General features: G+C 33.0%; 1 protein-coding gene across 1 annotated transcript; it reads left to right on the forward strand.

Moving 5' to 3' along the window:
• Positions 1-987: 987 nt before the first annotated feature.
• On the forward strand, positions 988-6596 carry LOC108912573. The gene is made up of 2 exons (XM_018717830.1): positions 988-1568; positions 5921-6596. Exons 1-2 carry the CDS (start codon positions 1174-1176, stop codon positions 6594-6596), a joined length of 1071 nt encoding a protein of 356 aa, XP_018573346.1. The 5' UTR covers positions 988-1173.
• The last annotated feature ends 6864 nt before the right edge of the window (positions 6597-13460 follow it).

Here is a 13460-nt window from a genome sequence, read left to right on the forward strand (position 1 = left end):
TTTGGTCAGCCCTCCGAAAACGAATCACCCTGTATAGGACAAATTATTTTTAAAATGTGCATTTCTTGCCCCCGCACCCGAACCTATTTTGAAATATTTTACCTCAATTATATTCTATCGGTATGTCAACATTGCCACAGCGTTGACTCACCCTGTATATTTGGGACATTTAATTTTGTATAAAAAGTTAATCGCAAACATCACATTCCTTAAAAAATTTTGTAAATCAGCAAACAGAACATGTTTAAAATCAGAAACGCATGCAGTGTTACTAAGTTTTCTTTAATTTTTCAGAAAAATATGAGCAACTATTTGCAACTCAAAATATAAGTAACTAATGGAACTAAAACGATGATTCATAGTCTTAAAGTTAATTGAATAACAACCATCTGCTTAGTCAAACGTTAAATTGTGTATAACAATTTTTCAGGGTGCCATAATTGGAACAAAATAGAAGAAATTAGATATATTCGATTGTTGAAGGCTGAAAAACGATGACTAATTCTTCAGAATACAATCCTGTGAAGTGAAAATGTCGATTAATCATAAGTTTGATTTAAAATACTCGTATTTATTTATGCTCAATGCTATTCTACGCGTTTTATTCCTAAGCAATTATTGTTTGAAACTATTCAATGGTCACGTCAAAAAACTCATTAACTATAACTGTTTAGATACACTTGTTTCTGTACACGTGAAGTTAATGAGAGAATCGGTATTTCCAGAATAGAACAAAACATTGCGTTTTTCTATACTTTTTCCGTTGAGTAACCCAAATAACTCAGACATTAAATTGGAAACCAGCTGAATGAATGTGGAGTTTTTAAATCATTTTTGCACCACAACAACAAATCTATCCTCAAAGCTAACACTCGTGAGGCAAGTTGTGGTATTTACGGTTATTATTTGTCACATGGCTACCGGTCAACCGTTAAATCACGCCAACAGATATTCAAGAGAAATTTAGGCAATAATTGTGACCTTTAATACCCTCATATATTGCCACATTCTTGCATCTCTAAGTACAGTATATAAACGTTCGTCAATTAAAAACCTGCATCAGTCAGTGCAGCGAGATAGTCGCTAGAACTAAATAAGTGATTCATCCCAACAAAACGTTTATTCGTTATTAAAAAAGTGTAGTAGTGTCAGTGAATCAGTTCAAAGAGAATCATGGCAGCGTTATTAAGGGTAGCCCCGTTGCTAGCAGCACTGATAGTGGTGGAATGTATGGAGGAAAGGAGTAGCATGTACATGAAGAACGCCGGCTCTGAAGACATGGAGACGTCAGGGACGGGATACGACTATCAAGTGAACTCTGGAACGCCCTTCTACTCCAATTACGAGACTGACTCCTCAGGGAAGTTCAACAATTTTGCGTATCCACCCGCGGCTTATGGGCAGTATAAGTACAACCGCTTGCCTCTGGAGTCTATTCCGCTGTCGCAGAATTTCATTCCCAAGCATTACGATAAACTGGTGAACTCGTACGGGGTCCCTCTCAGCTATGCGGCTTATGTGGAGCCTGTCAAGGGATACGAAGCCTTTTTGGGTTCGGCGAAAACAGGGTATGTTGAATTCGAAGGTACAGACTAGGCTATTGTGAATTTACTCGGTTTTCAGACGTCAAATTACTACGATTGGTTTTGTTCATTGACCCGGGCATTCTTTTTTCTAAATTGCTTTTAGATTTCTATAAATTTGTCCAAAAAATTATCTAAAGTCGTCAGCAGTAAATCCTAACGTATTGCGCCTGTAAATATTCATTTTTACACAAAAAAATTGATGCAGCATATCAGTAAGGAAATATAAAAAGTAAAACAAACCAGATAATCATTTGTTTATATATTTATGATGTATTTTTTCACGAGATTGTATTCAACCAATCAGCCATCGCATTATCTTGATCGTAGATTGTTTCTCGTTTACAGTACTAGCCCTACAATGTTGGTTGCCTATGTTCGGAGGTCAGGTGGCTTGTAAACATTTCTGAAGGCACTGTATCATTAAACATAACGCTAATGGTATATGCAGAACATTTGAGGTTAACTACGTACTAACCTCTCGAATGCAAATATGAACTATAAAAGGAAGCGAAATGCAAGCGTTAGTTTTCATTACTTACGCGATAAACAAACCAAATAAATCATAAGTTACAAAGAAGGCAGCATAGTCGACATAGAAATCGAGGGAAGTGCTCCGTAATTTATTTTGCGGGTAACACAAGAACCTCCTCTTCGGTTCTCCTGCCGCTCCAACTTTCCAGAGCCGTCTAATTTTATTTGGATAATAAAATATCGCCCCCGATAAATATACACTAAGTTGGGTTGACAAAGTTTTATAAGCAGTCAACCGTTTATGAACGGTCGAAGTAGCTACAATTTTTCCTCTCAGGAAACTTCAAGTTTCGGGTCGGTCGGCACTCCAGCTCACTTTTCTGACAGATGGTTTATGTTCGTGCAACTCCTTCAAGTAATGGCGTTTTTAAACTTGAATATCGCGATAATTTAACAGACAAGGGCTAAATCGGCGGAAATATTGCGCATCTGTCTGCAAAAAATAAAAATTCGCCTTTGCTAGGTTAAAATTATTTGAATACGATATACTCCTTTGCTCTTTTTTTAAGTATAATTAAAGATTTTTTTAGTAAAGTTATGTTGGTGTGCATTTAGACAAGTCATTTTTAAAACGCAAAAATTAGGTAAATCATTGAATATATTCCGTTAAATATTTTTTAGTAGCTTTTAGTTATGTATACTTTTAGACATCAACATCTAGACAGAGTCACAGATGAAGAATATTGTACAGAGATAATGTCATTTCCATTTAGATAAGGTAACAGATCATTTATCAAACAATATCGACAATACTGACAGGAGGCAGGAGATAATGTCAATTCAAATTCTGAAGTGAATAGATGATCAATCTTAAATCTTTTTAATTTTCATGTCTTTTTGTAAAACCAAATTAATAAGTGTATGTCTTTTTATAATTTGTTGAAACCAAAAATTCGAAGGACGGTAATAAGTTATGAATTTTACGCAGACAGAAATTTAAATTTTAATTGATTTTAAAGTACAGGGTTAATCGAATTTAATGCCAGATCCGAGTATGCTATAACACTTTTCAAAATAAGTAAATTTTTTCGATTTACAAGATTAATAAGAATCTACTATTTTTGAGATTATTAACACTGATTGAAAAATCTAGGATTTTGAAAAAAATATAATTCAGACTGAGGATTAGTTTGACATATTTGCAAAAATATTTTTAGGCTTTATGAAAAAAGAGGAACCATTTTTACTTAGTATCAGTATTTTTCCTTTTTATTTTTATTAAATTAATTAAAGGTATGGCCAATATCTTCGTTAGTAGTGTTTAGGGAACATAATATTACCACATACTGTCTAGGTATGCTTATCAAATTTAATTTGGATATGTTCGTTATTTTGGCAAATATAAAAAATTTGTTTAAATACTATGGTTGACTTTTATTTGGCTATAAACTAAGTTTATTCTGTTTCGTGGTTTAGAAATTTAAAATTACGTCCTCTTTGGCAATATATTCTGTGAAGATAGGTAGTAAAGATTACTAAGAAAAGTTAATTAAAATAAAGCAATAAATGCAAAACTACACTATTTTAGAATACGTCAAGAAAAAAACTTAAAGTAGTCAAAGAATAATTAGGTATGATGTTTTTATATTGCAATCCTTCGGTCCTAATATTAAAATTACTCTCTCTTTTTAACTAGATAAAATAATTTAAAGTAATGCACTGTATATACAGGGTCGGAAAGTCCCCATGGTTCATCGGCCGTATTGTGAGAGCGATAAAGTAAGTCATAAAAATCCGTGCGATAGAGAAAGATGGCTATAATGAAGCCGTCTAATAATCACCGCCCATTTCGCCCTTCCACAAATAAGAAGTGGATCTTATTTGTGGAAGGGCCTAGTACATTTAGTGTAAATGACGGCTAACTTTGATCGGCTATAACTACGTAACTAATTGACCAATCGATCTGTTTTTTTTTTAAAGAAACGTCTTTCCAATAACTTTCAAAACCTGGTTTAAAAAATTTGATTTGATTGAATATTCACAAAGTTATTCAAATTGTTTATTAGTAATAATATTGTTTTCAATAGTTTATAAATTCGACAAATGTTTAAACAAGCGCCAGTGCTCTCCTAATTGAGGGATTCGAACATTTCAAAAAGCGTTGGAAAGCTTGAGAGCCCTTCTATTTGTGATTAAATTTTCAAGTATCTAAGGGCCTTGGTTTTTGCTGTGCAAAATTTTGAAAATTTGCAATTTTTTTTTCAAAATCTGGATTGCAAAATGATTATGCAAAATCTATCTAACCGATTTTGATGAAATTTGGTGTGATGATTCTACATAACATGAAGTTTTCTTGATCCAAGTATGAAGGTCCTATACCCAATTTAGACCCCAAAAAATTCAAATGTTTTTTAAACCCATTTTTGGCGATTTTTTCAATTTTTACAATAATTATCATGATTCATTCGATTTGTAACTAGTCATATTTTGTAAAAAATTTAATTACAAACATTTTTTTTCCTCTTCTATTCTCGCCTAAAATCAACTCTTGAAAAGATACATAATTAAATAGGATGAAAAATATGACATTTTTCGATTTTTTTTAACATATTGTGCCGCCAAAAGTTAAGCCAACGGTTTTTTTATGCGCATAGAAAAATGTTCATTTCTAGTGATATATGAAAGCCAAAAAGCCAAAAATCTTCGTGGATATACGATTCACCCAAATATGGACTTTTTGAAACAGATACCGTCTGGACTACAATGGCTTGATATTGAATAAGAATTTGTTCGTATAAATATAAGATTTTATTTTTTATGAATGGTCCCTGAAAGTGTAGTTTTGGCTATACAGTTTTTTGTATTTACATTTTATTTAACTTGATAATGAATATCTTAAAAAATGTTTAACAAAATGGTTTCATTTTCCTTAATTCAATACCGTGTCTCTCGAAAGTGAAACAGTGGACAAACTTTTATTTAATCTTCCTTTATTGATTCTTACCATATGATCTATTGACGACGTTTGTCCGATTAGTAACTGAACACCCTGTACAGAAAAACAGCATTATGTAATTTACTGTTTTTCTGTTAGTTTGTTACTGATAAATAGATTATAATTTAAATTGGAACGTTCCTCGTATATTCCTTTCAGCATACTTTAACGAGTTTTTATTTTTTATATGATAACGTGAAAAAAGTAAACAACTGTAAAAAACTTTCTACGTTGTATGCCTGCTAAATGCGAAAAGTTGACTCGCGACCTGCGTGACCTTAAAAAAGGAACCTCCAAGTTTTGTTTCCGTGGGCTTCGGTCCTAATTTATTCGATTTAATTCGAGCAAAAGGTAAAGTTCGTGACTTAATTATGAGCCATTAATTCGACTCTCCTTCCATTTTTCAAAGTATTATAAAATCCTACCGTTGCTTCACTTATCTCTTTACTTAATTCACGCTCATTTAATTTTACGAATCTTAATTCTACCCTCCAACTTTGATACTGCTTTAGGTATCGTCAGAAATATGAGGTACATTTATTTGTAACACTTTGAATAACAGACTCATTTCTCCGGCTAATATTTTAACAAAACAATGATCTGAAAATTATGTTTACTTGTTATAAATGATTAAATACAATTTTACTTTCTTGAAACATTTTAAAATACTTTTGCACAGTACTTAATTAAATAGCAAGGTCATGAGAAGATTTAAATCTGATTTTGGGGCAATAGTGAATGTAATAAAAAATCAGTTTGAAATGGAAAGTTATAACATAAAATAGTTTCTTGTTCACTGTTAAATTTTCAAATATGAAACCAATTATTTCCGTAATAACCCACTTAAATCAACTACAACTATTTTCAGTTTGCCAGAGACTCTCAACTACGCCCTAGACGCGAAGAACTTTTTGAAAAGCGGCGGCTCAGCCTTCGAAGATGCGCAGAAAGCAGTCCGAGGAGAAAAAGGGGAAAGGTCTTACTTAAACCAAGACGCCTTCGAGAAAGGTCTAAAAGGAGTCCACGAAAACGAGCAGAATAAGGGCTTCCTGAACAAAGCAGGGGGCCTCCAAATCGGCGCCTACGACGTAGCCGCCCATTACGGCAATAACAACCAGAAGGGCAACGCCCACAAGGGAGAATCCTTCGCAGCAAAAAAGGACCATAAAAAGGACTCGAAAACTACTGGCTACCACAACGTCTTCCACAAAGATGAGTACAAGAAAGACCATAGTTTCTACGACAAGGCTGACAAGAATGGTAACTTTAGGAGGTACGGAGATTATGACGCTAAAAAAGGAGCCAAGGAGGGTTCGTTTAAGAAAGGGGGGCATCACGATAGTGGATTCAAAGAAGGGGATTATGGAGTTAAGGGATTTTCGGATAAGGGCAAATATCTTGACGAGGACCAGGGTTTCAAAAAGGCGGCGGGATATGATAAGTTTTATCAGAATAATGCTGAGTTTGCCAAGAAGGGCGGCAGCGCTTTTGGCAAGCAAGAAGGTTATCAGGATGGCGATAAGTTCCTTGCTGGCGGACGTTAATTTTAATTTTTTGTTAAATGTTTTATTTTATAATTGTTTGTATATTTATGTTTTTGTCATTAAAGTTTGAATTTTAATATTAACGACGTTTTCATTATTTACATATAAAGGCCATTTGTACAAAATAAATTAAATTTTCAGATTTTCAAATTGAATTCAATAAAAAAGGTATTTGCAATATTGAATTCTGGATTGCAAATATAAAAATCAGGTTTAAAAGGTATACGTGAAGCTTCTTCGTTGCTGTAATTAAAGTTGCAAACGGTGTCAATGACTTGTAATTACCTTGGCAAATAAAAATATTGCAAGTTTGTCACGGTTGCATTGGTAAGTCATTATAAATACTAGAATTGTAAACAGACAAAAACAGGAATGGTTACTTATTAATCTCCTTTTGTGTGGTTGTGGTCTTTGACTTTGTTCATTCATGCAGCTAACGCAGGTTTTCTATATGCATAAAAATGATTTGTTATTTTGGAAGCTACAAGAAAAGTTTTGTAGGACTTTTAGTGTCTCATAATTTAAACGTATTCAGTCGGATTTAGAATTTTCAAGAATTAAATAGAGCTAGTGATATCTCTGTAATTAAGTGAACATATAAACAAACACTGACGAGTTTATCAAGAAACAGTATAAACAAAAAAAAGATCTTATATTGCATTTTGAAGTCGACATGTCTCAAAAACAAGTAAATATTGGGAAAAATTTTATATATGTGTATTTGTTTTTTTTAATAAATGGTCTATCAAGCCATCAAAAAATCTATGATGTATATAAAAAAGTGTATTTTGAACTTAGGTTCTATAAGCGAAACGAAAAATGACAATTTTCTGTAATACTATGGCAGTTACGCCCCCTAACTTGAAAATATTTTAAATCAATTTCTTTTGGCCGTATTTGTTAATAGATTTTTTACCCTATAATCATAGGACGTCTAGTTTCCTATACAGGGTGATTCATTAAGAATGGGAAAATAGAAAGCTGAAGATACTACACGTGAAATGATGACCATTGGCGCAAACATGCCTTATCCGAAAGATGACAGTTTCGGAAATACAGGGTGTTGAAAGTTAAAATTTTAAATCGTTTTTTTGCGATTATTCTGAAAATATGTAGGTTACGAACTTGAAAATTTATGAAACTGTATTTTTTTAGGCGACGAATAAGATGCGTGTTGTAATTTCAGCATTGCTCATAGAGGGCGCCACTTACGACCAATTTTACCGAAAATTTATTTAATAACATTTTACCCTGTATGTCTAACATGAAACTTGATTCAAAACCTGAAAGAGCAATCATTAATTATGTACTCTTGTTTCATTTCGGTATCTCGATTCGTTTTCGAGAAACATAAATTTAACGAACACTATGTTTTGATAATACAAGAATGTTTCTTCATGTTATTACAATTAACAATAAAACAAATAAAATATGTAATTATGATTTAAAGTAATTGTTCGAAGAATCCACCCTTGACACTGATACATTTTACACGTTTTCTGAGAGATCGTCGAGTTTGAAACAACATATTGGGATTGCGTCTGACTTCGTTGGCAGCGATTTGTATTCTTTGCCACAACTCTTCACACGAGCCAATAGATTATTTGTAAACTATATCTTTCATTCGAGACCAAATAGAAAAATCAAAAGGATTGAAGACCGGACTTCTGGATGGCCAAACAAAAATGATTACACGGCCAATCCAGCGATTTGGAAAAACTGCTTCTAAATATGCACGCACTGGCTAAGGAAAATGCGTGGAGCTCCGTCGTGCATGAACCACATGTCTCTTCTTAAATAAAGTGGAACTTCTACAAGCCGTGGAAGCATTTTTACTTGGCCACCCAGAAGTCCGGACTTCAATCCTCTTCATTTTTCTATTTGGAAGAATCTATTGGTTCGTGTGAAGAGTTGTGGCAAAGAATACAAATCGCTGCCAACGAAGTCAAACGCAATCCCAATATGTTGTTTCAAACTCGAAGATCTCTCAGAAAACGTTGTGTAAAGTGTGTAAATGTCAACGGTGGATTCTTCGAACACTGACTTTAAATCATTATTACGAATTTCATTTGTTTTATTGTTAATTGTTGTAATAACACGAAGAAACACTTGGTTTGTTTCGCTTTTAATTTCTCGTATTATCAAAACATAGTGTTCGTTAAATCGATTTTTCTCGAAAACGGATCGAGATACCGAAATGAAACAAGAATACACAATTAATGGAAAAATGATTGCTCTTTCAGGTTTTGAATCAAGTTTCATGTTAGACATACAGGGTAAAAAGTTATTAACTAAATTTTCGGTAAAATTGGTCGTAAGTGGCGCCCTCTATGAGCAATGCTGAAATTACAACACGCATCTTATTCGTCGCCTAAAAAAATATAGTTTCACAAATGTTCAAGTTCCTAACCTACATATTTTCAGAATAATCGCAAAAAACTATTTAAAATTTTAATTTTCAACACCCTGTATTTCCGAAACTATCACCTTTCGGATAAGGCATGTTTGCGCCAATTGTCACCATTTCACGTGTAGTATCTTCAGCTTTCGACTTTCCCATTGTTAATGGATTACCCTGTATACAGCCGTTCTGTACCATTAATGGATCATCCTGTATATCTATATTTCAATGGAGATGAAGTATATTTCTATAGAATTTACAGATTCTTATATTATCATGTGCTTTGCCTCTCAAACCTAGCTTTCGCGAAAGAAGTTAGCACAGACTATGTTATAGTTCGGAGGCCAACTTTCAGACTATAAAAAAATTTAGTTTTTGTTATTTAAAAAATTGAAGGCTCACTTGTCACGTAGAAGACCTCGACACTTGGGATAAAACTTTTACATTAAAGTAACCTTTTATCAAATTGCAAATCGATCTGCCCCAGCGTTTTCCTTTTTTCTTCATAATAGTAGGGAGGCATTCTCGCACTGTATAATTAGATTAGACAAAACGTTAACTGCTGCATACGTAATTAAGTACTACATGCTACGTCGTACAATGGGACTGCCACAAACCGAAAGTGTATTTAAATGAAATCAGCAGACTTTCAATTATCCGAAATTTACATTATTTTGTGGGGAAATATGGAGGACTTGTTACTCTACTCTTGTTACTAAGATAAGGACAACTCTTTGCCAGCTGACACATAGTCATTATTTAATTGTGAACTTAAGCTTCTACAAAATAAAAGACGATTGAATTTTTTGAAATTGGAAGTCTCAAAATGATATTAATTTGTTATTAAATATTTTAATATTCAAGTGACAATTAATAAACGTTTGAATAAAAAAATACTACAAAAATTGAACCCCTTAGCTGGTTAAACGAAGCAATCGTGATATTTCGACCCAAAAAAATATATGGCAGTTTCATATTCATGGATTATCCAGATCCTATACGGCATAACTCAAAGGGATAAAGGATAACATATTTTGATATATTCCAACTCATCTATATCTTTAACAAACTTTGATACCCAACCTCAACTCCTTGTAAGTATGGCGGCTTAGAATGGCTCAAATATAATTTAGTACATTCTCGGGCCATTTACGAGCGTTTAAAGTGTATTTAAGGGATTACCAGGGTCTAGTGATCCAGAGGAACAATTTACTTCCTGAATATTCATGTTTCCCAAAAGTGAATAGAAACTGCACACAATTATGCATTTAATTAAAAAAGGATTACCTAGATGGCGGGCTAGTGTAAAACATCTCTGGAGGCGAGAGAGGCTTCCGTTGCTTTTAGCATTTCATGGATAAATTAGCTGCTAATCTTGACATAACCCGGATTATATTTTAGCTGATTAGATCGTTTAATTAATTGGACCATTTTACGCCAATTAAATAGCAGCCAATTTTTTACTGATTAAGTCTTTATTACTATAATAGAATAACATTTTTATAATTAAGTGATGAAAAATTATTTACTGATATTTTCCCAACCAGAAAAATAAAATATAAGATATATACCATGGTATTTCCAAAATTTACATTAAATGACGATGAAAAGAACATCTTGTGTTTGAAACACTCAGAGGGTAAAAATACTCCATTAGATTCTTTATAAAATGGTGGCACACCTTGGATTTACTTAGGACTCATTTTGGAACATTATTAGAAAAACAGTGAAATAGTGAATAGGTAGTGTCTCATAAATGCACTGTTGGAATGTTAACTGAAGTCGACGACATCAACTGTGAGACCTCTTGAACACTGGACGGTTTTTGCCTTAATATTGCCTTAATGTTGACGTTGCAATAGCCATCACTCGTAAGAGGTGTACATTTGAATCAATCGAAAAGTCTGGAAAATGAGCTCCATTACTTTGAAAAATCACTTGGTCAGTTGAATATCAAAAATTAAGCTTTTCCCAAACTACAGTAAGGGAAATAAGTTCTATCGCCGCTCAATGTTTCAGCTACGCAGTTAGGGAAACCTTGTATAAAAATTGGGATTAAATATTGATGATGTTCTAGTTTATAATGTTCTGATTTACCTACGTAAAAGAGATAACAAATAATAGATACAATTTTCCATACATTTTGTATCATTTAAGAAGTTATTATCACAATATTGAACGTCCGCGAAATAAAATTTAATTTAGAGAAACTTTTTTAATAAAATTGTCAAATACAATAAATAGCCCGACAGAAATGGCGTCTCACTTAAGAATACAGCAGTTCCCACTTCTTGGTCTTGATTTCAGTAATTCCCATCCTAATAGCTGGAAATTGAACGAAAATTAAATCGCTTTTATTATTAATTATAAGCAACGGCTCCATGGGAATTACAATTCGGAAAAACGTTCAGCAGCTAAAAGTAAGATTCATTCTAATTGCCTTATTGGATATTTAAATAGGGGCATTAAAATTCAGACAGGGAGAGCAAAATTTTCTCTTTCAGAATTATTATTAATAAATAATTTTAGAAAAATGTTAAATTATGGGAAATAATGTAAAGTTTAATATTATGTATTCATTTAATTACTTCGAAAATAACATTTTTGCTAGTAAAATCATTCTTAATCTCTTACCTAACTGTTTTAAGTATGAAGAATATTTCATATAGTTATGTCATACCATGATTTTAATGGACCAAGGGTTTAAATGGTTTTTCTTGGTCGCTAGATGGTTTCATTGTATACAGGGTGTCTTGACAGGCATTATATCGGTCGAGATAGAAAGAAATGTTATATAGAAAAGGTTTTCTGCTTAAAAAGACGCGTTTAATCACTTTATTTTCAAATATACAGGGTACCCCCAAAAAGATGGTATATTGCGGAACTTCAATTTTTTAAATAGAAAACCCTGTATATTTTTAAGTTTTTGGGTTCTCCTTTGATTTCTGAAATAAAATGACTAAATGCATCTTTTAAAGCAGAAAACCTTTTCTATATAACATTTCTTTCTATCACAGACTAGTTTCCGAGATAATGTCTGTCAAGATAGTTCTGGGACATATTAGTTTAATTATTATATTTAAAAAAAAATCTGTTACTTTTTTGTGAAGATAATAATTTTAAAGATATATTAAATGTATTCAGCTGTATAGTGTACATAAGTGAATACTCTCTCAAAGGAAATTGACAGTGGATAGTGGTTTTCGATAAATAGAAATAAATGCCGCCTTTGGGGTCCCTCAAGGATCGGTTCTTTGCCCGCTATTATATCTAGTCTTTATTAATGACATCGTCCGGAACCTTAATTGTGAAACCCTTCTTTATGCATATGATCTCAAATTGTGTTTGTCTGTGTCAGATACGAATTTACTACCCAAAAATATTGATATACAATAATCAGTTTTTCGTTATGTCATATACAGGGTGATTCATTAACAGCTCAATTTGTCGTATTATCAAATTATCGTTAAATCTATTTTTCTCGAAAACGGATCGAGATACCGAAATGAAACAAGAGTACATAATTAACAGTAAAATGATTTTCCAGTTCCTAACCTACATATTTTCAGAATTTGCGCCAATGGTCACCATTTTACGTGTAGTATCTTCAGCTTTCGATTTTCCCATTGTTAATGAATCACCCTGTATAGAGTATGAAACCAGTACAAAATCTGTAAAGCGGCGACTTCCTCTTTTATGGTCCTTCATATTTTTCAGTAACCATTTTATTTTAACACTATTCAAATGAACCAGCCAGTAAATACCCCATATTTCATTAGATCAAAGTCTAGGCATCCCTGTCGATACTATATTAACATCCCGTCTTCATCACCGCTGAATCGCTACCCTTAATATGTGATTTAATGAGAACTCGACCGAAGTTATATGCATAACAATATCACCCTTTGTCTAGCTCGTGTTACGCCCACGTGAGTTATTGTGGGGTGGTAGGCACCCACCTCCCGTCGTAGTGATGGATAGTGTTCGATGTCATGTATTCATTAGGGCCTTATCTTAGCCTTTCCATTAGGGACGTCAACAAAGGGAATGCTCCTTTCCATTAATTATTTTTTGCAAAACAAGATTTCCCCTGTTAACGGTAATGGCACAACTTTTTGGAAGGCAGCTAACGAATGTAATCGATGATTGACGTAGGACTAATTCCCTTTTACGTTTTCAGTCTGAAAATTGTGTAATTACCAGAAGGAAAATAATACAAATGCAGAAAAGTTGTTTGAGTTAAGTTTGTGTTTTGTTAAGGAACAAAATGCTTCCAAAATCAATAGATTTCTTATTTTATCAAAGAGTCAGCTTTTTTAATGAAAAGTATTTCGTTCTAAAAAAAATAATAGCAGAATTGCTTCATCCCCCTCCATTTTATATTATACCGTGCAAAATAACCCTAAAATCTGAAAAATTCCTTCCCAGAGACAGATATAACTGCTCTATTTGAACCCCCTAGA

This window comes from Anoplophora glabripennis, unplaced genomic scaffold (assembly GCF_000390285.2).
Source record: "Anoplophora glabripennis isolate ALB-LARVAE unplaced genomic scaffold, Agla_2.0 scaffold296, whole genome shotgun sequence".
NCBI lineage: Eukaryota > Metazoa > Arthropoda > Insecta > Coleoptera > Cerambycidae > Anoplophora > Anoplophora glabripennis.